At 39.5% G+C, this 26,285-nt stretch overlaps 2 protein-coding genes and 1 long non-coding RNA gene across 12 annotated transcripts in view; 1 reads left to right on the top strand and 2 right to left on the bottom strand.

Annotated features, from left to right (window-relative positions):
- LOC127609303 (uncharacterized) overlaps positions 1-26,285 on the top strand; it is a 204,042-nt gene that overhangs the window by 126,806 nt on the left and 50,951 nt on the right. The window lies entirely within an intron of this gene.
- The window catches only part of LOC127609099 (unconventional myosin-XVIIIa-like), a 172,876-nt gene that overhangs the window by 95,799 nt on the left and 50,792 nt on the right, over positions 1-26,285 (bottom strand). The window lies entirely within an intron of this gene.
- Positions 11,859-18,797, bottom strand: LOC127609228 (galectin-9-like). Its single transcript, XM_052079066.1, has 8 exons — positions 18,630-18,797; positions 15,544-15,632; positions 15,212-15,419; positions 15,010-15,129; positions 14,760-14,909; positions 14,509-14,597; positions 12,659-12,815; positions 11,859-12,368 (listed from the first exon to the last, which is right to left on the bottom strand). The coding sequence occupies exons 1-8, from the start codon at positions 18,666-18,668 to the stop codon at positions 12,222-12,224; spliced, it is 999 nt and encodes a 332-aa protein (XP_051935026.1). The 5' UTR covers positions 18,669-18,797; the 3' UTR covers positions 11,859-12,221.

Below are 26,285 nucleotides of genomic sequence, written 5' to 3'. Positions count from 1 at the left end.
ATTGTGTCTTTCACATCCAGGTTTAAACTGAAAGAAGATTAAAAGTAGGTGAGATTCTTCCTGCAAGAGAGGAGAGGTGAATGGTTTCAACCAGCTTTTCAGCTATTTGCCAAACAAAGTTATATTTAACAAATGTTAAAAACAAATGGTCCAATGCTACTAAAATACAGTGACATCATTTGTGCATACTGGACAAAAAGTCTCTTACAAAATGCAAAATTAAAAATGGCTCCGTAAACATTGGCCATTGAATTTGTGCATACATAAGAATTCACTTTTACAACCACATCAATCAACTATGAGGTGCTAACATCTTTTCACAAAGCAAACTACATCAGAACAACATTCTTTGTAGCCAACCCCCCTGCCCCCACCTTTGTTTGTGGTGTCTTCAAGTAGCAAGCTGTTTGTAGCTGATGCGTTTGCATAGTTTGTTGAGTACTGGTACATGTTTGCACCCTGAAAAGTTACATTGTTTTAATTCAACTCAACTGTATTTATAGAGCACTTAAAAAACCACCACCGATGTATACAAAGTGCTGTACATGGAGCAAATATCATGTATACAACACTAAACACTGAAACAATAAATTAATAACAATGTAGAATGCACAAAAACAGTAAAACTAATAATCCAGTTTGAGTCGGGTTGGGTCAAAAGTCAAAGAATAGAAGTGAGTTTTGATACGAGTTTTAAAAATATGCAGCGAAGGGGGCTTGCCAAATGTTTAGTGGGAGGACGTTCCAAAGAGAGACAATGGCAAAATTCGCGGCATCACGGCAACAGCGTTTTGTGAAAATTCCCAAACTATGTGTTTTAACATGATGATGGCCAAAACACTCCGCCGAGCAAATATGAGGTAAATCTCGTAAACCTGCCTGGGAGGAAAAAGTAAAATAAAACATTTTAGCCAGTACGTGGTGCTATCACAATGGAAAAATAACTTCTTCAGGCCTAAACTTTTGTCAAATATGTGAAATTTGAACAAGCTATGTTACCGAATCGTCCAGATGACTTCAGTATGAATTTACAAAGGAGGGAAAATCAATCAATCAATAAATAAATATATTGAATTAGAATTTTTTTTACAAAGTTTTGCCTGGTACCGTATACGTCCCTGAGATTGAATGTCAATGGCGGCGAGTTAAATATATGTAGTATCACACTGTACCCGTTTTCGACAACTAAATAGTCTCAACTACAACCTGACTGGGCGACTAGTTACAGTGTTGTTCAAAGAGATCATATATAGAATATGTTGCGCCACAGAGAAAGATACACAAAAAGACACACAAAGACACACAAGAATCACACACATTACTGAGGTGACAGCGGTGAACCACCATATTGAAGGAGGAAATGCGTTTTTTTTTAATGAATGAGTGTTTTAAAACTTTGGTGTATCATTTTAAAAGTCCACTTACACTGTACAGATATTGATCTAAATCTGCATCCATTGCAGCATAAAAACATTTGCTCTTTTAAAATTGTACAACAACATTTCAAAACTGAATAAGGAAGACAACACAGAGCAGGCATTAATTAAAGCAGGCATTCAACCTGTAAGTGGCCTTGTAAAATGCCCTTGGGGGAGCCTTTCCAGAAGAACCGAAACACATTATTGCCTCTACTTCGGTCTCACGTTAAGAGAAAAGAGGGTGGGGGGAGCGTTCCGGTTGAGATTGTTCTTCCAGATACACAATACCATTCGTGACACACGCGCATACAACAATCCCAGAGTTGAACGGAAGTAGAAATATTCCTTATGTTTGATCCTTGCTCATTCCTCGATTAACCGATGATTACATTACAATGTTTCCCAATAGAAATGTCAATTTTGGGAGAAAAAAATGTTAAAATTGCTTTTTTTAAAAGAATTACTTGAATCTTGACTCCACCCACGGCAACAATGCATAATACAATTAGGCAAGAGTCTCTCTTTAATAAACACGACAGATTAAACCCAGCGCCTGCTGTTCGTTAAACTCTCGCCTATTTAGCTACTTACTACGCTGGGGGCAAAAGGATGCAAACGCCTGGCATACACAAAAACACAGACGAAGCGACAATGGTTTAAAAAACGTCCACTTTGTGCAATGTGTAATCTATGGGACAAAAAGAATGACAGCGCTATGTAGGTGTTTAGCTTTTCTGCTACGTTAGCTAGCTGAGCTACTGTAGGTAGGCACTGTTGATGGAGCACAATTATGTCATTTTTTATTTCATCGCAAACCAACAAGGTTCACAAGCCAAAAGCGCTATCTTATTGACAATTTTGTCCGACTTTTGATGAATAAATCCTTTAGCCTATTAACGTAATTGGGGAAAGTCACAGATTAGTTTCTGTCCTTATTTTTTGTGGGGAAAAAATCCTGGAACGCATTGAAATATCGTGACTATGATCCAGTTCGCCTGCCCAAAAGCCAACCTCCACACTGCTGCCAATCTAAACATTTGCTCCCGACGCGTAAATCGTAAATATCAAAGGAAGAATACTACTCACGGTTGTCTTCAGGAAACTGAGCAGCACTTAGTAACGCGTTTCAGGGTGCAGCTCCGAAGGCAGCCTGGCTTGTAGCTAACAACGTCTTACCGTCTGTGACTGCTCCCAATACCTAAACCTGAGCGGTCCACGGGCGACACCTGCTGCACACTTGGAGGCCACAACACCCGTGAAAAGCATTGGACAACAGTGGTTCCCAAACAAAAACGTAAACACGACTGACAAGTACCACACTCAATGTAGTCCATGCACATTATTACAATTTGTACCGTTCACGCCTTTATGGGGTGCGAGCATGGCATGATCAGTACTGTACTACTATACTATAAATCTATCCATCCATTTTCTAATTTGCTGATCCTCACGGAGGTCGTACTGGATGCAGCGTACCCCAGCTGTCATCGGGCAGTAGGCGGGGACAACCTGAACTGGTTGCCAGACAATCGCAGGGCACACAACCATTCGCTCTCACACTCACGCCAAGGGACAATTTAGAGTGACTGTACATCTATGTTAGTTCAAATGTTTTTCAAGACTTGTCACAGAAGGAAGCCCAAAACAATAACAACACTATGACTTACGAATATCCCACACTCAATTCGCATTGTAGAGGTATTTGGTTGAAGTCAGTGAGGACAATACCATTTAAATCGATTTTACTTTTGTAACAAGAGATGACAATGAAGTACATCATTCATTGAGGGAGGAACTTCCCCAGCTCTCGTTTGGCACGATGGTAATATGACTCTTCACCTGTGTGAAGGACAAAAAAAGGTTGCTTAGGGGTGTCATAACAAAGCATCTCACATATCACAAGCAACCAAGCTGCTGATTGGTAAACCGCAGAGAAAGAAGCATCTGATTAGAGCACATGGTGAGTTTCGAAGTCTTCTTCCGAACCGCTTCATCCTCACTAGGGTCGCGGGGGTGCTGGAGCCTATCCCAGCTGTCATCGGGCAGTAGGCAGGGGACACCCTGAATTGGTAGCCAGCCAATCGCAGGGCACACAGAGACGAATAACCATGCACGCCCTCACTCACACCTCGGGACAATTTAGAGTGATCACTCAGCCTGCCATGCATGTTTTTGGAATGTGGGAGGAAACTGGCGTACCCGGAGAAACCCCACGCAGGCCGGGGAGAACATGCAAACTCCACACAGGGATGCTTTGTGTGATATTCAATTTATGCAGTAGCATTGTAATTGTACAATAGTTATTTTGGATTGTCATAATCTCTCTGTCTCTCTATTTACATACACAAACACACCCTACGTTTGAATACAAATCCTCATCATCCGACATCTGCGTATTGCACAATGCACAAATGTTGTCTATGATAATTGTAAATGATTATTTAAAACGTTTAAGCTCTATTTTCTATTACAGGGTATACCATTCATAGATGTGGGCTACAATGCCGACCAAAACTGCACTTTCATTGCATCTATTGCCGTGGAATAATAATGCGCCGGGTACACTTCATAAATCACCTTCGCATGTATAAGGAAAAGTACCCTGCTTTGATGGTCTCTGCTGCTGCTGCTAAGGCGCCTGCATCACCACGACACACCGCTGTCTCACCTTTTGTTGCCCCACCCATCGCTGCCCATCCCTCAGCTTCCCCACCCTCTGCTGGACCTTCTACCGCTGGACCTTTTACTACTGCACCTTCTACTGCTGGACCTTCTACTGCTACGCCACCTGCTGATGCTGTGCTGCCTGATGTGGCTGCATCATCCATTGCCCCATCTGTTGCCCCACTCTCCACTGCACCACTTGCTCCTGCGCCATGTGCTGCTGCATCCTGTGCTGCCTGCTTCTGCCCCACACAGTGCCTCGCCACCTACAGTGCCCATACCGCAAGGTGGACGGATGAAAAAAAATCAGTCATCGACAGATTACTCAAAAATGTCCCATCTGCCGTATTATATATTTTCTGCACCAAATGTACAAACTGTCATAGTTTTGTATTCTACCACTAATCACTCTAGCTCTGCTTGATACTTTGCCCATTGTCTCACAGTTGTCACTGGGTGGTACCACCGCACCACGGTTCACTTACATTACGAAATGTACTTCCATACCTATTTGTCATGTCCTTGTTTACGATGATACTGATGCAGCATGTCATACCGGAGACAAATTCCTTGTGTGTTCTACATACTCGGCCAATAAAGATGATTCTGATGTTCAATAAGAAAAACATTAAAAGGCATATTGAAAGAAAGCACAGAAAAAGGCAAAAGGATGTGACAGCAATGCACCACCTCGAGAATGAGTGCATCGATCCATGAATGGAATATGTGCTGTTTCAAAATCTCACTGTGGTACTTGTAGCGGTACTTTGCAAATGTCCTTTTTTTTAACCTTAACCGAAGATTTACATTGTATATTGAGGAATGTTATTAGGCACCAACAGAAAAATAGGTGACTTGTTTATCAAGCTTTATCATTTCTAAATGGTTTAAAAGGAACTGGCATTTGATGCCTATTTGAATTCACAAAATGACCACACAAGCCACTTATGCAATTTCCACAAAATTGTCAATAGGATGTACTCAGCGGCAAGCCAAGATATTTTAACCCTCATAGTCCACCGTTTGCGATAAATGCAAAATTATGTCTTTGAATCAAAGGCAAAGGCATTGGAAAAAACACGAGAGCGCTGAAACGTATGGGTGGTTCTAAAATGGCTTAAATTTCATGACGTCACCGGCTGATAATTCTCAGGCATTGCAGCAATAATAAAAAAGGTTTTGATTCCGTAATCTTCACAATTTACATATTTTGCACCATAGAGACCCATTATAATTCATATTTTTGAATGCATCGTAAACCTAATGTGTAAACATGCATTTCACGAGATTTTTACGTCAATCGCTTTGTTTTCGCTTGGACAGACGTATGCATGCCACATTGTTGGGTTGAGGTCATTCCAATTGTGCAACTTTTAGGTGGCGCCAGAGGATCGCAAATGAGTTTGCCTTTTTGCAGGAGGCTTCAAACCAATGCATTTTATATGAACACGTCCGGTCGGGATTGTTAGTAGGGCTTGGTTGTGTCACGTTCTGCCCGAAGCGATAACAGATCGCTCCGTGCAGAACAAGGAAGTAAACCCCGGAAAGCAGACAACGAAAAAATCTTGTCAAACAAAAAGGTGTCTTTATTGACAAAAAACAGAAAGAGCCCGACAGGGAAAAAACGGTAACACAAAACGCTGATCAAATAAGGACCAGGAATAACAAAGAAGGAAATAACAACTGAAAACGCTCGCGGAAAACAAAAAAACGCGAGGAGGGCCTGAATTGGCGGAAATATGATAAGTACAAAATCTTAGAGGCAAAACGCGAATCACAAGAGTATCGGTCGTAAGGCAAAAAGGCAACGAGTCAAATAACAAATAGCGAAATAGAGCACGAGAGCAATATGGCACGGCGTGGAATTCCGCGGCAGTGAGTACACTGCCGGAGTCTCCTAATAAAGGAAGCATAATCATCCCGAATGAATAACAGGTGTGCAGTCGACGGGGAGAAAGCCCGCCCCCTGCAGGCAGGCACGGAACATGACAGGTTGGGACCTCCAGACACAAATTTATTTTTCCTTTTGCAAAAAATAAAGAATAAAAAATCCCAAAGAACTAATAAAAACTATATATGTATGGATAGCACAGATGCCTCTGAACATTTTGAGTGTTTGAAAAAAAAAAAAAGAATGTTTGTATAACACAATATACATCATGTCCAAAATTGTAAAACGCGTAACTTGGGGTTTTTTTGTTCCGAAGGACCTAAGGGTTAAACATGAGTGCCTGAAGGTGCCTGTCTACTTGGACACAGAGGAACACCGGGATATCCTTTTTAGACATCTGAGGGGTATCGTGGATCGAGAAGGAACTCCCAACAACGTTGTGAATGAGGTGGACTTTTGATGGATGTTCTCTTCCCAGAGGTCATGTTATCCCCAGCTGCTCCACACTTTCAAAATAGATACAAAAATATAGATTTTTTTTTTTTGTATTTGTAGTTTGAAATATTTAAGAAAAATATTCACACAATGTACAAATCGTTTTCTCTTAATCGGCTATTATTTATGGTCTCGCCATGACCGAACACTTATTTATTGTTGAACAAACGTTACACACAAGGTAAGAGTAAATTGTCTAATTCTCTTTCAACTAAAATGCAATTAAATACTTACTCCCTTTCTTATGCACCAAATAATACATTTCAAAACATTTCAATTTCTGTTGCATTTCATGTTTTACAACCTTATTTCAGTGAAAGAGAGGGATTTGAGCAGAGGATCGAAAAGGTTTGTTTGTTTGTTTGTTTGTTTGTTTGTTTGTTTGTTTGTTTGTTGAACATAAAACATATACAGTAATAATTTGACAGAAAATAAGGTAGATAAAAAAAGTAAAAAGAAAGAAATCAGTCTTCATTCAACACAGTTATTATGTTCAATCGAGTAGGATGAAGTAAAAAACTTATCTAGTCCTACCCCGTTATGTGTTTATATCTACTAAATCATTTTTATATCAATCAGAAAAGAAAAAGTAAGAAGAAGTCTCCATTAAGGCTCATACTTTACCCTTAACCGTGATATTTTTACAACTTTTGGTTTGTATCGGGATTATATACATCCTCACCCTGGCACTCTTGTGTCAATTTTCTCTTGTATTCATAATGGATATTTCAATACCTTTCTCTATTTATCAACTTAGTTCTGATTTATCATTATATTTAATGTTTAGAATGTATCATTTTAACTCTGATTGATGTAGGTTGTTTGTACTATTTTTTTGAATTTGTTTTTGAACTCAGCAAGCGATTTACTCATTTTTAGGTCCGTTTCGAGATTATTCCACAGATTAACACCTTTGCTAGATACACTTCTTTGCGTGATGTTTGTTCTTGTTTTGAGTTTTTTGAATAAGTTGGTACCTCTTAATTCATAATTGCTTACTCGAATTTCGAAAAACTTCTGAATGTTTTGGCAGAACAGGTTATTGTGTGCTTTGTACATTAATTGGGCGATTTTAAAGTCAACCAGGTCATAAAATTTCATCGTATTTAATTTGATAAATAGTGTATTTGTGGGTTCCGTATATTTTGATCTATTAATAATTCGAATTGCTTTTTTTTGTAGTTTGAGAATAGGGAGTGTGTTTGTTTTGCAGGTATTTCCCAATTTTTCCACACAGTAGGTCATATATGGTAATAATAATGAAGTGTATAATGTGTACAAAGATCTCTTATTTAGCACTTCCTTGGTTTTGTAGAGGATCCCTACGGTCTTGGCTATTTTTCTTTTTACGTTATCGATATGTGGTTTCCAACATAGTTTTGAGTCTATTACTAATCCGAGAAACTTGGTTTCATACGCTCTTTCTATTTCAATTGAGTTTACCATAATTTTAGCTTGGTGTTTGATTGGTCTTGTGCCAAAAACAATTAACTTCAATTTTTTCAGGTTAAGTGACAATTTATTTCTGTCGAACCAGTTTATTAATTTGTTTAATTCGTTTTCTACGGTTGTCAGGAGCTGTTTCAGATTTATTCCAGAACAGTAGAAAGTTGTATCATCAGCAAATAGGACACATTTAAATAGTTTTCAGACCTTGCAGATATCATCTATATATAAGATGAATAGTTTTGGACCAAGCACTGACCCCTGAGCAACTCCGTGAGTGATTTTCAGTTGATTCATTTTTTTATTGTTGAGTTGCACGTACTGATATCTGTTTTCTAAATAACTTTTTATCCATTTATAAGCTACACCTCTAATGCCATATCTTTCTAGTTTTTTCAATAATATACTGTGATCTATTGTGTCAAAAGCTGTTTTTAGATCTAGGAAAACACTTACAGTAAATTCTTTGTTGTCTATATTAGTGGCTATTGCTTCCACAAACTCCATAACTGCCATTGAGGTGGTCCGTTTTTCCCTGAAGCCATATTGATTCTCACTTAACAGCGCATGCTTTTGTATAAAGCTATCAAGTCTGCGAGAAAATAGTTTTTCTAATATTTTTGAAAATTGTGGTAGTAGTGATATTGGTCTATAATTTGTAAACAGATGTTTTCCTCCACTTTTATAGATTGGAATAACTTTAGCAATTTTCATTTTTGATGGAAAGATACCAGCTTTGAATGACAGGTTGCATATGTGGGTGAAAGGTCGCACTACATATTCTATAATCTGCTTGATTATTGTCATATCAATTTTAAAGCAATCAGTTGACTTTTTATTTTTAAAAGTTTTTATAATATTTGATACTTCTTCTTGTTTTATAGCAGCAAGGAACATCGTGGAGGAGTTTTTTTCTACGTATCTATCTATTTCAAGCAGATTTGTTGGATCAGGAATTTGTTTTGCTCGGTTACTGCCGATGTTGACAAAATACTCATTAAATTCAGTTGCTATTTCTGCAGTTTTTTTCAAAATAGTATTTTTGCCTTTGATAAAATACTCTGGATAATAAATTTTTTTAGGACTATTTCTGATTACTTGGTTAAGTATTTTCCATATTTCTTGTGTGTTACCTTTATTCTGCTCTAATAGTGCATCATAATGATCTCTTTTACTGGTTCTTATAACCATATAATAAGGAGTTGTGACAACAAGAGAAGTGAGCAAGTGAGTGAGTGAGCAATAAAGTGCTTTTTCAAAAATACTTTTTGTGTTTTATTTTTGAATCCTACAGTGCTTTACAAATGGACATGGATCATTTAGGGAATATAGGTATACATTTTGGCGGAATCTGGTTTTATTTTATCTATTTTTTGTTAAACTTAAGAACAGTTCCATCAAGCTTCATACATGCTGGTTTGAAGTTGTGTGATATTGATATTTTCAGAATGTTTTATTTTTTAGAATGCATAAAAAGCCAGGTGTTTTGTAATTATTGTATTATATTAAAACTTTATGAACTATTCATTCTACTCGTTGTCATGATACTGTTTTGGTCTGACCAGCAGGTGGCATTAGCGGACTTCGGTACGCACCTGCTGCCAATCTATAATTTGTGAACTCTGTATTTAAGGTCTCTTCTGCTATGCACCTGTGTCGGAGTATTGTTTCTGGTATTGCTGTTCTTGCTGCTCATGGACAATTTGGCTATTGACCTCGTCGTGTTTTGCGTTTTGCACTCTCGGTAGTACCGGTAGTACACCTGCTTTTTGTAGGTACGATTTTGGTTTTGTGATTTGGCTTTTCGCTCGCGTATATTTTGATACATTGTTTTAGTTTGTATTGGCGGTCTTTAATTTTCTCCCTTGCCTTTTGTGCAAGGCAAGCGCTTTTTGTTATTTGTTTATGTTCTCTCTGGTCCTTGTTTTGACCAGCGCTTTGTTACCTCTTTATCGGTGCGATTATAAGCATTAAAACCTATTTTTGTTACGGAGACCTTGTTTACGTCTACGTTTTTGGGATCCAGACTTAACTCGGCTTGTCCGAGTCGTGACACTTGTCAAATCTGTCAAAGTAATTCTATCTCATTAGTTTGATTAAAAAAATATCAATCATCTTAACTTGATAAAATAACTTAAATTCCCTATTACAATTAATGAACATTATTTTTAATTTGAAAATCCATTTGCCTAAATTTACCACAGCCACTTCCGGCGTATGTCTACCAGTGCCTTAAGCTACAGTACCTCCTCCGAGTAGGGATGTGAATCTCAGCACTGAGGACGATTCGATACACATCACGATCCACTGCCAGCGATGCGACACGTTTCACCGTCGTTACGATTCGATACACATTAAGTTCAAATCAGTGCGATCTGATATGATACAATGCAATTTGTTGCGATATTGTGCAATTAAACATGATGCAAATAAGCAAAGAGAAAAAAAGCTTTTAAAAAGATGGAATTCAGTATGGTATTACAAAAAGGATACCACTTTATTCCTTATAAAGAGTAGAACTTGTAAAACAACTTATTTAAGCCCTTTCACAATTGGGTTTTGTGCAAAGAAAATGTAAACAATTTGGCACCTGAGACTCACAGCTGTTGCTATAGTGTAAACACACTCTCACTGAGTGTCTTATATGAAATATAATAATAATATATATATGTATATGAATCTATAGCGCAAGATGTCCACCCATCCACTGTAAGTGCAACTCTTTGCGCACTGTTCAGCGACACAGTAATCTCACTTCTCACTTTGTTGTACACATCGGGAATATGTTTGTAAGTGAACACAAACCTGTCTGGTATTTTATACCTGGGTTCCAAAACGTGAACGAGTTGTCTGAAACCCTCGTTGTCCACCACGCTAAGGCTGGAGGTCTTTGCATATGAAATAAGCGGTGGCCTTAGTTATAGCCATTGCGCGGTCACAGTGAGTTGCAAGGGGACTCCCAAAATAAGAGGCAATTTTTTTCTGATCCTGACCTGGTTTACCAAGAGTTTCTCCGGTGTCCGACGAGGGAAACTTGTCGGTGATCTGGTGCCATCGGTTTAAGTGGGTCTGCATATTTGTGGTGCTGCCGTTGTATGGCTTCTTAGTGCGACATTCCTTGCAAATTACGGAGGTTTTATCAAGCTTTCCGTCTTTCTTTTCGAAGCCGTAGTATTTCCAAACATAAGATTTGAATGTTGCGGCTGCATTAAATATAGTAGTTTCCTTGCTGCTGCGTGCGCTAAATTCCATAATGTTTCGCTCGTTGTGTACTAGACTGTATGTGACGCACGGCTACCGTCCGTATTCAACACAAAACGCAAAGCAATGATGGTGCATTCATTTGCGCCTAGGAAAGGGCAGATATGTGACGTTTAACATGAATAAAACGGCGATTGAATCGGATTTTACCGATACCCATCAATGCATCGTGATGAATCGCGATTTCACCCGTCAATCGCGTCGTACCCAGTGAATGAGCCGATGCACTCGGATCGCGACGTGCGCATCGATGTATCGATTAATATCGATTATTTTCCACACCCTTACCTCCGAGTCTGCAGCTGGATACTATTGACTTTCTTCCCTTAGTTGTCTGTCACACATATGCAAGATACTGACAGTTTTTAAAAAAAAAAAATTATTTATTGATGTGGCATCAGCGGAGGTTGAGGTGAGGCTTTTTTTCCCCTTCCAATATTTTTTTTCTGCCCCAACTGTGTAAAGGACAACATTATGCTAGAAATGTTTTAATTACCCCAAAACTCACAAGCTGCAATTGAAAATTCTATGACTGAAACCTGGTTCATATGACCTATTTTTCACTTTTAAAATGATTCCCGCCTAACCTTGCGACTTTAGGGTTAACAAGTGGATTGTTAATCATGAACAATTGAAACTCATAAGTCCTCAAATTTTTATAGGTATCCATCTTGGTGCAGAAGAACTGAAACACACCAAACTTTATTTAAAATTGTCACAAATGAAGAATGATTGTACAAATGGGGAAAAAAACACTGAAATGATATGCCAGAGTCAACTTCCCAAAGTGACTTGGTTTCACAGTGAAAGTACTGACATATCAAATTTTGGTGTTATTGTTACTTTAATAGTTTCATTCAGTCAGCCATGTAAACAGAGTTCAGTGAACTTATTTTTCAGCCAAGACTGTTTTTAGCCGAGTGTCATGATACAGTACAGTCATTAATCTGAATATATGTTAATTGTGTGCATTTGAAAATAACAAATGAGAAAATACATGATAGTTGAGGCCATCACATACTATGTGGGACTGCCCTTCCTGAATTCTACACATTCACCGAGGTGACGCTGATGTCGCCGTTGATCTCCAGGTCTGAAATGTGTTGCAGGTGAGTGAAACGGTGCTTGTAGGTGTAAGCTTGCATTCCATTCACCACGATCCTGAAGGAGTGATTCTCACAACAGATGGTCAGCTACATCAAAATGGTATCGTTATTTGTCAGTCACGCGGTCAAACTTCAATTCCGGTTCAGTTCTTTCCAGATCCCAACGAACTTGATCACTTGGAGTGCATTGCAAATCACCACTGAGATGGCAAATGTGAATACGATCCATAAATGGTAGCAATAGTATTTGATACGTTTTCACATATTCAACTTAATAATAATACTCATATTAATTCATGAAAGACGGTACAATGTGGACCTTCCATGACATATGGCATATCATACGGATAAAAGAAAACCTTGGTGGAGTAACCTACCGTGAAAGGCTGTCCCTTGTGAAAGGGCATTGGGCCACCACGTTCCTCTGAGCCCCATTTCTCCCCCTGCTTGGTGTTGCGAACCACGACGTTCTCATTGAAACGTGGATTATAATGTAGAGCAATGCCAGCGGGATGGTTCAGATTGACATGGAATCTGAGATGAAAAACAGGGAAATATTTTGGAAGTATTTCACCCTTTCATGCACCAAGAATGATAACCTGTAACCTGATAACAGGCCAACAACATTCTAGACGATCCTTCTCGCGTGCTGAACTCCCAATTTGAGCTCCTACACTCGGGAAGGAGGTACAGGACCCTTCTATGCAAACTAAACCGATACAAAAACTCATTCATACCGCAGGCTATCAACCTAATTAACAAACAACTAGAGGAAAGCAGACAGACAAGCAGGAGGACATGAGGGCAGTGTGGGGTGTGCAGATGCCTGTAACGTATTGTCCAATGTATGTAGAGTATGTATTGTATTATTGTCCAATGTCTGTTGTGTATTGTTCAATGTATGTAGCGGCATGGGGGGCCTGTCCTCCAAGACAAGTTTCTCCTATGGGAGACCAAATAAAAAGTAAAATCAAATAAAATCCAATAAGCTGTCCACTGCTGTATCCACTGTCCCTGAAAGGGTTCATGGACATCGTATGTCATCTCCAAATACGACTTACCCAGCCAGCCTGTTGAGCAGTTGTTTTTAGTAGCCAGTGTGATCACAGTGTGAGAGACCCAGGAAACATCAAATCGATGTAACACGACGAGCAGCAAAGTCTTGGCAAGTGTTATTTTTTTATTTTTTTTGTCAGGGTTCGTTAAAGGTTGCTAAAGGTTGAAGATAGCCGACCAGAAAAACTGCCACCTTTTCAACGGTTGGTGAATGTCTTTGGAATCGTTTGTGACCCTGAACAACATTCACGACCTCCGCAAACACTCACAAGGTTTCGCTGCTCAGTGTGTTGCGGTCTTATACCGTATTGGCCCGAATATAAGACGGTGTTTTTTGCATTGAAATAAGACTGAAAAAGTGGGGGTCGTCTTATATTCGGGAACTCAACGTTATACCCATTCACGACGCTAGATGACGCCAGATATAATTGAAACGAATGCTGAACTTGACTCCCCAGGCGAAAGTGAACCCCTGTCACGTAGAATAAAAATAAAAATAGTGGTAGCACGAAGAAGAAAAAAAAATGGCGGTAACAAAGAAAAGAAAAGAAAATAATAGAAGAGATAACGGAAAATGGAGAAATGTAGTGACAATCTGGAGAAAAGTGGGTCATGTATCGGTGTGTTTTGGACTGCAGTCTAGTTGTAGTTTATTCTTGGATGATACGCAATCCAACATTAACAACTAAACATATAAATAACCATGTAGCCTAATTTCAGAAGAGATCATATCATGTGATATCATATAAAGACATAGCCTAGCATAATATGATGACATTGTGAAAATTGAACAGTTTAGCAGTCCAACACTGCAAACCATTTTCAGGTTATATTATGGGTCCAAAAGTCATGGAAGAAAATCTTACTTACTGTACTTTTTCCCCCTTGCATGACAAGTAATTATTCTACTTTAAATGCCACACTTGTTATTATTTTATTAATTAAATAAATAAATACTACTAAATTGTGGAAACAATTCATCGATTCAGTCTGAACAGTGTAAAACAAATGTTAACCCTATGAGGGACAGCGGTTACTACAGGTTATCACGTTATCAGGTTACAGGGTGCACAAAAGGGTTAATAGAGTGTTCAGAATGAAAGATGGATCATTTTTCAATTCAGCTTCGAACTCATTCAGAAATAAAATTTTTAAAACGATGATGCCCGACCTTGTGGCATTGGGGTGAACAGTCCCTTGGATGGTAATGATCCTGCCAGCCCTAAATCCTCCGCTGATGAAGGCCTTGTATGGAACAGTCTATTCACATATAACAAGAGATCACAAAACAGTTACAAGCTCATTGAATCATCATCATTCCATTATTTAAGGATTACACAGATCAACTTCTCATTTGGAAAAAAATGTATACTGTGTGTGAAACTCTTCCCCGCATGTCTGTTAAAGACTTAACTGACTCACATAGATTGCCGCAGCCAATCCTGGTTGTGAGGGGAATGCTGGTTGTGAGGGGAATCCAGGCTGTGGGGGAAATCCTGGAAAAGGTGAGAATCCTGGCTGGTTTGGAAACATTCCCTGTGAGGGAAAACCGGGCTGAGCAGGAAATGCCGGCTGTCCAGGGAATGAAGAGCAATCGATAAGTAGTTAGACTTAAAATTCTCTTCATGAAAAACTTTCATCATACTGATCAATTGTGATTTTTTTATTTTACCATTGAATTAATGAAGGTAATGGAGGAAATGTCGACTTGTCCAGCAATGGAGATGGTATCCATTTGGTAAAATGGAATACGGTGTCTATACTCCATAAAGGGAGCGCCGTTGACGTACAGCTAGAGACGAAAAAGATGGAACTTACAAAGTCATTTGTACCACGGGGACAGATTTGCCGACTTTATGATCAAGGTACTAGACCTGGTAGGAGTCCCTGGTGACTGTGATCAGCAGGTTGAAGGCAGAGCCAATGGGTAAAGGCGCGTTTTGCTTCCTTTCTTCTGTCCCCCAATGGCCATGCTGGAAGGTATTGGTAACAACGTAGCATGCATGACTGTCATACCGTGGGTTGAAATGGAGCGCAATGTTTGCATTTGCGCTGGAGCCACACTGTAAATTCACATGGAACCTATAAAAACAAATTACGCATACCAATGTATATAATCAGACGACCAAACTTTGTTATACAACTAAAAGAATGTCTTTTTACTCAGTGAAAATGCAGAAAATGCTCAAAGAAGGATTGCTTTGACCTGTCAGCTCCAGGTTGGACCCATCCACTAATGGTGATGGATTTGCCCTCCTGTAGACCACCACTGATGGAACCAGTGAATGGAATTCTCTACAAAGAGAAAGACTTCATGATTTAATACAGTATATCCAATTGTAAACGAAAAAATGCTGTATGGTACATACTAAATACCTATCAAAGCTGATAATGAGTGCAAAATTACAAAGCATATACAATTATTTGCACTTTCAAAATTATCACTTTTTTTTGCAATATCAATATCAATATTTGACCCACCGGATTCAGGACAAACTGAGCATCACACCCTCCCATAATTTTTATGAAGACCTCTGATAACTTTGACAATATAAACTTCTGTGAAAAGTTTGTACTCGTTAAAAGCAATTTTAACTAAGCTAAGGCAGGGTACATACACAAAGAGCTTTCAAATCTTGAAAGATTTTTATCTCTACATTAAGATAAAAAAAAAAATCAGGCATTTAATAGTTTGGGTCATTTTGTGTCGTCTGCTCCAATTATTGCAACACAGAGCAGCACACGTGTCAAGATTCTTTTCCACCATCAAGCTTGAAACAAAGTCCTCCGAAGCTGAAATTTTATATGATCACAAGTGATCTGACAAAAATGAACGAGAACACACACTCATGTGCATCGATATTAATCCCACTTTTTGGGAAGAGGACAGTGAGCATATAAAATAGCAATCTCAAAAAAATACTTGGAAACACGAATGCTTTAAACAACTGCCTCTTTATTGTATTTTCTTGAGGTTCTTAAAAATAGAGCTTTTGTGAAAAATGTATATACTCATTAAAAATAGCCCTTTGAGTAACTCAGAATAAAGTTCACAAAAAGGAAACAATTAATGAAATTAAAGAACGGACAAGTTCATACGATTTGACCAAAAATAACTCTGGTATGACTAACGTTTTTTTTTTTTAAAGAATTAGTACCAAGAATCATTAGGACCCGGAATCAAATCAAAGAACAGTAATCGGAACCTGAGGTGTACCATTTCAAAATATACCTAACCTTACGGTACTTGCCATGAACATAAGCAGGTCTCGTAGGGGTGCAATGATGTTATGTGGTTGATATGATATGTATCGATATAAGGCCTAACGATTCGACGAGATATCTTGTTTTTTTGGAACAATACAATTAGATACGATAAGTGCAATTTCAACATATTTTGATACGGTAACAATGGCGCTTGTGTAAACAAACAAACAAAAACTATACAAATTAATAAATATTCTAATTAAAGGTAACTCCAAGTAAACACAATAGAATTCATTTTATTTTAAAACCAACTCAGATTTATTGATTCTAATATGTAAACAAAAATCATTGCTAACAGAACAAGCTAGTTCTCTTCGTATTCTAGTATAAACAAAGGGAAACATAACAAGCTCGTTCTCTTTTTCAACAATAACTTATTAATAACTCATGTCGGACTGTTCATAAAATAACCTAATCAGGTAACAGCAACTTGTTTATTCATCTCCACAATCACCATATTCCCTTTCACAGATGACACACCAACCTGGTCTGGTTGAGGGATAACTAAAATTCTTTCTTTTAAGATGTTTTGAAAATGGGTGAAAAGGTCAACATGTGAGAATTTAGGTCAACATGTCAGAGGCCTTTTATTTTGAAATGGGACATCAGATCCATATGAGACTAGTTTGGTTGGAATGCCTGGGCCGCCCTAGTATGTCCTAGGCCTGGTCTGGTCGAGAGATAATTAAAATGATTTCTTTTAATATGTTTTAAAATGGGTAGAAAGGTCAACATGTCAGAATTCAGGTCAATAAATCAGAATTCAGTTCATATTGTCAGTTTTCATCGGAGTTTTATTTTGAAATGGGAGATCAGATCTGAGTGAGGGTAGTCTGATTGGATACCTGGGGTGCTCTAGTGTCCTATAGTCCTCGTCTGATGGAGGGACAACTCAAATTAAATTTTAAATTATTTTTTTTAAATAAGGCAAGGAGGTCAAAATGTCAAATTTAAGAGGTATTTTATTTTAAAATGGAACATCAGATCTGAATGACTGGGTGCCCTTGTGTGTCGAAATCCTGATGTGGTAGTGGGATAGCAAAGATTAATTTTTAATGATTTTTTTTTTAAATATCAGTTGAAATTGATGTAGAATTACAATCTACTTTATTTTCCATCTCCACTTGAGAACGCTTCTTGGCGCTGTTCTAAGAGCTCTTATTCTTCCTGGGTGAATTTATCGCTGCCCGACAGCCAAGAAATTACTTATTTCACATTTTCATTTTTTTATCCAAACAACTGACGTGCATGCATGAGTTGTGTCGCTTTTATTTTGAAGGTGGCCAACGCCGCTCTCTGGCAGCACATTACCGTAATGCACAGTATTGACAATCGCTGTGACGGCTCACTTGACTTCAATTTTGCGAGTTTAAACTGGCTTGACCGCAGAAGTGTTTTACGGTAAATTTATTTGGGAAAAAAATCCAAGGTATGATAAATCTGCAGTCGCTGATTGTGTAGTGGTGCACTAGCCTGACTTGTGAGCGGGCAGCGTGCGATCGCTCCCCACTTCGTGACGGTGGATGTGGGGGTCAGTGGTTGTTCGTCTCTGCATGTTCCTTGCGACTGACTGGCAACCAGGATGTAGTGACAGTCTGACTTCGCACTAAGTCTACAAGGACATCCTCCAGCACCCACGCGACCTTGTTCAGGATAAACGGTGTTTAAAATGGATGGATGAATAATAAATGTGATGTATGAAAGGGGGAGAAAGAAAGCCTTTTTCTCAGACCCAAAGAACTTTTAAAATTGCGTAATTGCATCCGTGTTCTACCGCACCCCAAGTTTTACTTTAAAAACACTGTCATCAGAACTGTCAAATTATGTGCAGATGGAGCAAAAAGACAACCAATGAGGACGAAATGGAATGTTAAAATGCTCAAACTGCGAGCAGTCACTAATAGAAGCCTGCTGTATTTGAGTAACGGGACAAACAAATTCCAGCGCCTCCTCGCTCTGCTCAACAAGAAAAGATTGGGTCTCAGAGCAAAATAAATTCAACAAACAAAAGATGATTTCTCTTACCGGATTATAAAACGGCGTGTGTTGAGGGTAAGCCATCATACGAGGAATGTATGCGTTGCGTGTAGCTGTGAGAAGCTGTGACAGATGAAATACAAGACTCGGTTTCAATTCCGCTGAAAAGTTTCGATTTTGTGATACGTGGACGGGACTCAGGAACAAATTTGCAGGCCACTTGGGGATTTCTCGTCAGAAGGATGTTACAAAAAATCGCCCTTTCTGGTTATTAACTCCAAGGAATGAATGACTGTGAATATAATTCGATTTGATTAAATGCTGAGATGTTCCGTGTGATAAGTACCTGTTGGCCAACTTTTAGTTAAAGATCAACTGAATGTGCCAATAACATCACCAGATCATCTGACTGCTTGGCAGTTGTGAAACAAGTTAATGATTGCGACCAAATTCTCGTCATTTGAGTGTGACTGGATGTTGTTTCCTTGTTCCATTTTTTAATTTCAGACCTTTATAACATTTTGCATTGAGATTGAGGCAAGTGATTCGCCGTGGCGACACCTGAAGGGAAAAGCCGAAAGAAAAAGATAACATTTTGCAATCATTTCCATTTGAAAACCAAAATATGTCTCACAAGGCTCTTGTTGCATTTTCATGCATATGTCAAAAGTGGTATTTAAGGTATACTGAGTGAATCGTGATACCACACACGAATGATACAGATATATCTTAAACATTTCATTTACCTCTTTACGAGTGCATGTAAGAATGTTTTAATTATTGTTTGAAACAAATTAGTTAAGCAACAGTTTGTAAATTCTTTACAGCCCTTTAGTTAACAACGGTATGATTTTTTTTTTTTGGGGGGGGGGGGCTAAATAGTCAGCCGTACTCGTGAAATGTACCACAAAATGTGCACTACTTTCCTTGTTTGGATTATCGTGCATGATTTTAATCAATTGTTTGTCATGATCTGTGTTTTGCGGACTTTTGCATTGTTTTGACTTGATTTACTTGCGTTTCATTTTCTGTGTTCCACGTTCATTGTTTCGTATCCAGCTGTTCTCATCAACCGTATTAGTGCACACGCGTTGTGGAAAATAAACAGACATGTCTCGGTGGCTGTGAAAGTGGCGAGTAAATATATTTCCTGAAAGCACAGGTTATAAATGACATATTGGGCATTTTACCTCGTGTACAAAGACAGTCACCCTTAGGCCAAACGTGTCTCATACCAGTCATACCACAGTGTTGGCTCATGCTCTCATCAAACTGAGGCCAAGTTAAGCATTAGTCTTTCTCCAATACAATTTCCGTGTTTTGGGATCGTTTCATCCCCAAACAAAACGGTCCTACCCCAATAAAAGAAGGATGGATGGATGGATGTCATCCAACTTTAACCGCCTCCTTCCGTGAATGTGGCTCCAGGTTGTCATCGTCGTATTCCGTCCGTACACGTGGGTCTCCAACAGATCCCCTTCTTCAATCTCTACTCTTGAAAACAAAAACACATCCTACCCCAAAACAGATGCTCTGACTGCCAACTTCTTTTTGATTTTCTACAACCCCTTTACATTCTTCCCCAATGTTGGAATGATCATCGATCTATGAACTGTGCCAAATAATCATATTCTTCTTGCACGTGTAGCTAAATTTATTAATCATATGAGAGGAAAGACAACCGCCCCCCACCATCTGTCCACTGGTCGGGGTCACACTCGACCAGTTTGCACCTTTTGGCTTGTGTGCATCCTGCCAAGTCTGCTGCAGCTGCAATAATTTGGACTGAGTTGATCAACAAATGTATCATTTCAAGCGCCAGAATGAAATTATCCGCGATAGAGGAAAAGGGGCAGTTCCTGAGTGTGCCCAGCACTTAACCTTCATTCTAGGTTCTGGTTTAAAATCAGACTGTAATGCAGGATGGGCAAACTACGGCCCGCGGGCCGGATTCGGCCCCTTGGTCTTTTTAATCCGGCCCGCCAAAGATTGGTGGACAACTGAGGTTTGATTGCATTCATTTCGTTTGGACTTGTAATGACGGGTATTTCAACACCAGGTGGCGCAGTTACTTCAAGTTGCAGAGCACAGGGAGGGAGGGGAAGACGAAGAAAGAGGGAGACAGTAATGACCATGGAAGGGAAAGTGATATGTATCTGATTAAACGAAGCGGGTAACAAAGTACGAAACATTCAGGAGACGCCTGGAGTCGGAAAGACTCAAATCTACGAGACTTTGAAAAACAAGGAAGCGTTCTTACTCAGTCCGATTCTGGCAATTTCCATGCTCAGAGTGAATTGCTTGTGGCTCGAGTAAATTAACGTTTCCTAGAATGGTTTGATTATTATCATGTTAAAAACTCTCCGCAAACTGGACCGCTAATAAGAGTCAGAGAGCAGTCAAATGTGTAGAGCGTGAACAACAGGGGGCTCAGTACATATCCTTGAGGAGAACCGGTGCTGAGTCGGATGGTGGAGGAGAATGTTACATTACTGGCATACGAAGACATTGTGCTATCTTCCTTATTTTCCATTTCAAACTTTTGGCCCGGCCCTCCACAATATTTTCTGCTTCTCATTTGGCCCCCCCGGGAAAATAATTGCCCACCCCTGCTGTAATGTGTGACTAGTCTCCAAACTTGTATTGTCCATATTTCGAAAATACTATGTAGACCGCGTGCTTGAAATTTAGTGAAATGACCGTAAACTATTAAAATGTAAACATTATTCAAAGCAACTGCCTTTGCAAAAGATTGAAAGTGAAATTTGGTCAAGTTGTCATTGTTGTATTACTTACTCGTGGACCTTTCAATAGGACACCATGAAAACAAATCTACACACACAACTCGATTAGTCCATGGTGGTGGACAACAAAAATTGTGTCACTGCTTCTTTTTCCTCTCCGTCTTCCAAGCGCAACTCTGTTCCCATCGAGCTCATCCTCAAATTCTTGGATCTGAATTCTTTCTCACTCTCCGTCCTGATCGGAGTGCTCCAGGTTGAGGCAATAGGAGTGGTTCTTTTCTCATCCTTTGCTAAGGAGCTTGATCTTTTTCTGCGTAACAGTTCAATACTGTAACAGTAACAATTTGCATCTTACATAGCCAGCTGCAGTTCTACATGAATGGCTTCAGGAGCACATTGGGTATGTATGTGTGTGTGTGTGTGTTCTTGCGGTCCGGTCACAAAATAAATGTATGTCAAAGATGCAAAAACTAACATTTACTGCATCTTACAATAATAGCTTGACAAAGTGTTCAGAAATCAACTTTAATGTGTTCAATTAAAGCTGTGACGCTTTGCACAAATCCTCTGTAAAATCCCCTCTCCCCAAAACACACTTGTCATACGTTGTACATGTCATGCTTTTTTTTCCCTCCAATAATAACTTTCAACAACATTTCCCAAGGATGAAGAAATAAAGCACAATTTCATCCCCTACTTTGAGCATTGCAAAATAAGTTCTTTAGAAGCAGGTAAGTGAGCTATTTGACAGCGAGTGTGACAATTTAGCGACTTTTCCCGCTATATTTGGCATCAACAAATCTTCTCTGTCCAAATTTAGTAATTCTCATATTTTTATTGATACTTGTGAGAGTCCCCACATGGGTCTCTTATTTTTACAAATTGGTGCTAAAGTGCAGAAAATGCCTTGCCCTCTTTGACGATCCATTGTTAATGTCTCAAAAAATGTTTTTTTGTTTCTTGAAAAGTGACAGTTTGGATGATGCCAGGATAGCCATGACGCGAATGATCGGTCAGAGAGCCAGCATTTACTGTCATCCCTAAATCCCCCAAATTATATTTTGTCAATTTAGTGTGGCGGATCCGTATGTATATATGGTGCATGTAGCGAACAAGCGTAAACATTCATTGCCAAACACAGATACTGCGTTTGTCATTGAAACATCAATTTTCCAAAATGTCCTCGTTTAAGGTATTTTGAAAATCAAGATGGACTAATAAATACATTTAAACAGCAGCTCAGATTATCTCTGTATATACATAAAGTAAACCATGTCAACCATCAATGCCAATATTATTAGGCGTACCGAAGAAAAGATTGGCAAACATGTTAAGAAGAGGAGCTAAAGCCGGTGAGATGAATCTGGCAGCCTCTGAGCTATGAAGCTTTGCAATATTGGATGTGGTGGCGAAAAGCCTGTTGCAACAGTTAAAGGTGAAGTAAAAGGAGGAAGCAATCACATGTTCTTAGGAACAATTGAGCAGTTTAACACATCACAAAATATGTCACTTGTAGACAGTGTGACATTTATGTCACTCCCAGACTCCTTAATTTTAATGTGATTTTTAATTTACTATACGGGCGGCCTGGTGTCGCGTGATTATTGCGTTAACCTCACAGTGCAGAGGTACCGGGTTTGATTCCAGCTCCGGCCTTCCTGTGTGGAGTTCTCCCCGTGCCTGCATGGGTTTTCTCCGGGTACTCCGGCTTCCTCCCACATTCCAAAAATATGCATGGCAGGCTGATTGAACACTCTAAATTCTCCCTCGGTTTGAGTGTGAGCGCCTATGGTCGTTCGTCGTGTGCTGTGGCAACCGGTTCAGGGTGTCCCCCGCCTCCTGCCCGAAAACAGCTGGCATAGGCTCCAGCACCCCTCGCAATCCTTGTGAGGATACAGTGGATAAGAAAATGGATGGGATGGATGGAATTTACTGTACGGTACATATTATTCTAACTTCTTAAGGGGAATTCAATTTAGACTGCTTTAGATATTCTGACAACTGATCTAAATATTCGTCTTGACCCCCCCTCCCTACCCCCCATAAAATGTATTAACAGACTTTCAAAGAAATTGAATAGCAAGCTAAATGAGTAACCACAGCGGACATGATAAAATGCCAAATTGTATTATATGGACATAATGTTAAATTTAAGGTTTCCGAAGAATTGTACATTTCACGTTGCTAATTGGGCAGATCAATTGGTGTTTTCAAAAGCAATGTCCCATTTGCACGTCACACTGCCAGCGCACTGAGCTATGAGTATGTGCCGTAGTCTGTAGAAGGCCTTGACAGATACCAATGCTTGTGAGAGGACAATATCACAGTAAACAAAGGTCAGTGTGAAATTGAAGCGCATAGAATGAAGCGAAACATTTGGATCCGAAATCATGAAAACGGTGATCAGGTACAGCAGGAGACTGTGGATCAGTCAGTGGTGAAAATCGGACTATTCCACAAAAGGGAGAATTACCAAACTTCAGCAGTCACAGTAAAAAGTCCCCAATTGTCCATTAATATTTGCAATAGAGCTTCATCAGACTTCTCCCCCAACAAAATCATATCCTTCCTGTGGCAGTTCATTTCCTCCTGTTTCAAACTCACTTCTTGCGTATCATTGCGAGTGAATTTTGGTGATTGTTGGGTGGACTCCCATTTTCTATGATACATACTCAGGAGACTTCTAGAAGTGTCCAGGGTGGGAGAGCCTGCGGTTCAGTTTCGGCAGCCTGTCCAACATACCAGCCAGCTGGGTAAAGGTCGGCCTGTCGTTTATTTCAAAAGACCAGCAAGCAGAAAGGATCTCCTGTTGTGGCAGAAAATTGCGATGTGCGGCATGAGTTGCTACAAACTGATAGATAACTTCCCCACTTCAACTATGACTCCGTATAGCAGGCATTCGGCAATCACCATGAATCGTTTCAAAAACTTTTTATTACTTTTATTGGATTTAAATTTGAGCTGCGGGGGCAGTATTGTTCACTTATGGGCAGGATTATATACTTCTCACTACAGTGAATTATTACCAAACAAAATAGATAAATGATCAATTAATTCAAATATTTTAATGATGAATGTCCACATTTAGGTCAACCTTAAGCATCGAATCTCACACGCTCAGGAGACTATGCTAAATACTAACGTCTCTTTAACACATCATATTGCGCATTTTGATTTTGCATTTTCTGACCCGTGCAGGACGGCTTGGAGTTTGTTTGAAAGCGCCGCTCACAACTGAAGTCCTTCTAAGGGTGGCAGTGTTGAGTTAAATTTGGATTTAGAATCATTAATTATTATATATATATATATATATATATTTTTTTTTTTTTACATAAGTTTCAACTATTAAGCAGGTGGGTGTGTCAGAAGCTGGGATGGCAAACTCGAAAGTGCAAAAGAAAAGCATGTTAGGAATTTACATCTGAATTATTAGGTTTTATTATTAATTGTTCATCTTTTTTTTGAAGCAGATACATTGACGAGCAAAAATCACAAAGGCCTCGACTTCATCGAACATTTGAGTATGTACCAGTTTACAGAGGGTAATGCTGATAACTCTGTTGACAAACGGCACCGTATTTTCCACACTAAGAGGTGCACCTAAAAGCCTTCCATTTTCTTAAAAGCTCACAGCGCGCCTTAAAACCCGATGTGCCTTGTGTATGGTCATTACGGTAATATTTCGATCCCAAAATACCGTATTTTCACGACTATAAGGCGCCATTAAAAGTCTTAAATTTTCTCCAAAATGGACAGGACGCCTTATGGTGCGGAGCGTCCTTTATATGCGCCGAGTTCCAAAATCTGACTGACAGCCGACACGCTGTTTATATAGAGAAAAGGCGGAAGTGACTGTGAAAGAAGTCGGCCAATCAGGGAAGGGTGGGCGTGTATATATACATATATGGAGAGGGAGAGAGAGAGAGAGAGAGGGAGAGAGAGGACAGACAAGCTAGTCCGCCAATGGTGAAGGGTGGACGTGTAAGTGGACGCCTCAAGCCAGTACCAACACTTGTATAGCGTGTGGCAATGTGCATTGTTGCAAAACAACTCCGGTTTTGGTTTCTAAGAACCCCTGAAAATAAATTCGACAAAAAGACACGCCTACGAAGCTCAGTTCAAACTTAAAGCCACCGGTTATGCTTTTGGCATGCGTGCCCATCTCACAGCAGCGGTGAAAAAACAAGTCAAGCAAATGAACTCTGAGCTTGCCGTTATTCCCGGAGGCTTCACTAAAGAACTCCAACCGCTGGACATTGGCATCAACCGGGCGTTCAAAGTAAAGTTGCAAACGGCATGGGAACAATGGATGATCGGTGGCAAACACAACTTTACAAAGAGTGAGAGGCAGCGCTTGGCGAGTTACGCCACAATGCGCAACAACGAGAGGGAACGCTGCGTTTTTGATGGATTACGGTACTTGCACAATTGTTCAATTCTTTCTACACACACACGCGCTGCCACCATGTTTCGCTCTGTTCTTTACTTTCAAATGTGGGAAAGCTTCACACGAGAGAAATGTTGACTTTGCTGTTGCTACTCCTTCTTTCCGCTCGGCAATGCGTAGCAACTCACACTAGCATGTGATGCATTCAATGACAACTGAGATGTGCAGTCCTCTGCTTCTGATACAGAGGATGAGGACTTTGATGGATTTCTGGGTGATGATTGATCGAAAAACGTGAGAACATTGTACGATGGCTAAATAAAATACACCCGAACTCAGTTCTGCTTTCGTTGCCTTTTTAAAAACGTGTTTTTATCTTATCTGTATGTCTTGGCATGCTACCGTATGCTTCAAGCTAACGTGTTAGAGTGCGCGCATGCATGCCGTATGTTTAAGCTGGCGTATGTTTTACCACTGTAAAACTGCGGCTATTCGTACGATGCGTCCTGTGTATGTGTAAAATACAGAAATGTCACGCATTAATGAGACTGCGGCCATTAGTACGATGCGTCG

The sequence above is a fragment of the Hippocampus zosterae genome, chromosome 10, assembly GCF_025434085.1.
Source record: "Hippocampus zosterae strain Florida chromosome 10, ASM2543408v3, whole genome shotgun sequence".
In the NCBI taxonomy this organism is placed as follows: domain Eukaryota; kingdom Metazoa; phylum Chordata; class Actinopteri; order Syngnathiformes; family Syngnathidae; genus Hippocampus; species Hippocampus zosterae.
Note: the sequence above shows the minus strand (reverse complement) of the source record. Positions and strands in the feature narration are given on the sequence as shown.

Excerpts from the sequence above, each read along its gene's own strand:
- LOC127609228 (XM_052079066.1), bottom strand. The coding sequence starts at position 18,668 with ATGATGGCTTACCCTCAACACACGCCGTTTTATAATCCG. Across the intron at positions 15,130-15,211 it reads TCACCAGGGACTCCTACCAG|CTGTACGTCAACGGCGCTCC; the intron begins GTCTAGTACCTT and ends TTTCGTCTCTAG. Across the intron at positions 14,910-15,009 it reads TTACCTTCATTAATTCAATG|CCGGCATTTCCTGCTCAGCC; the intron begins GTAAAATAAAAA and ends TTCCCTGGACAG.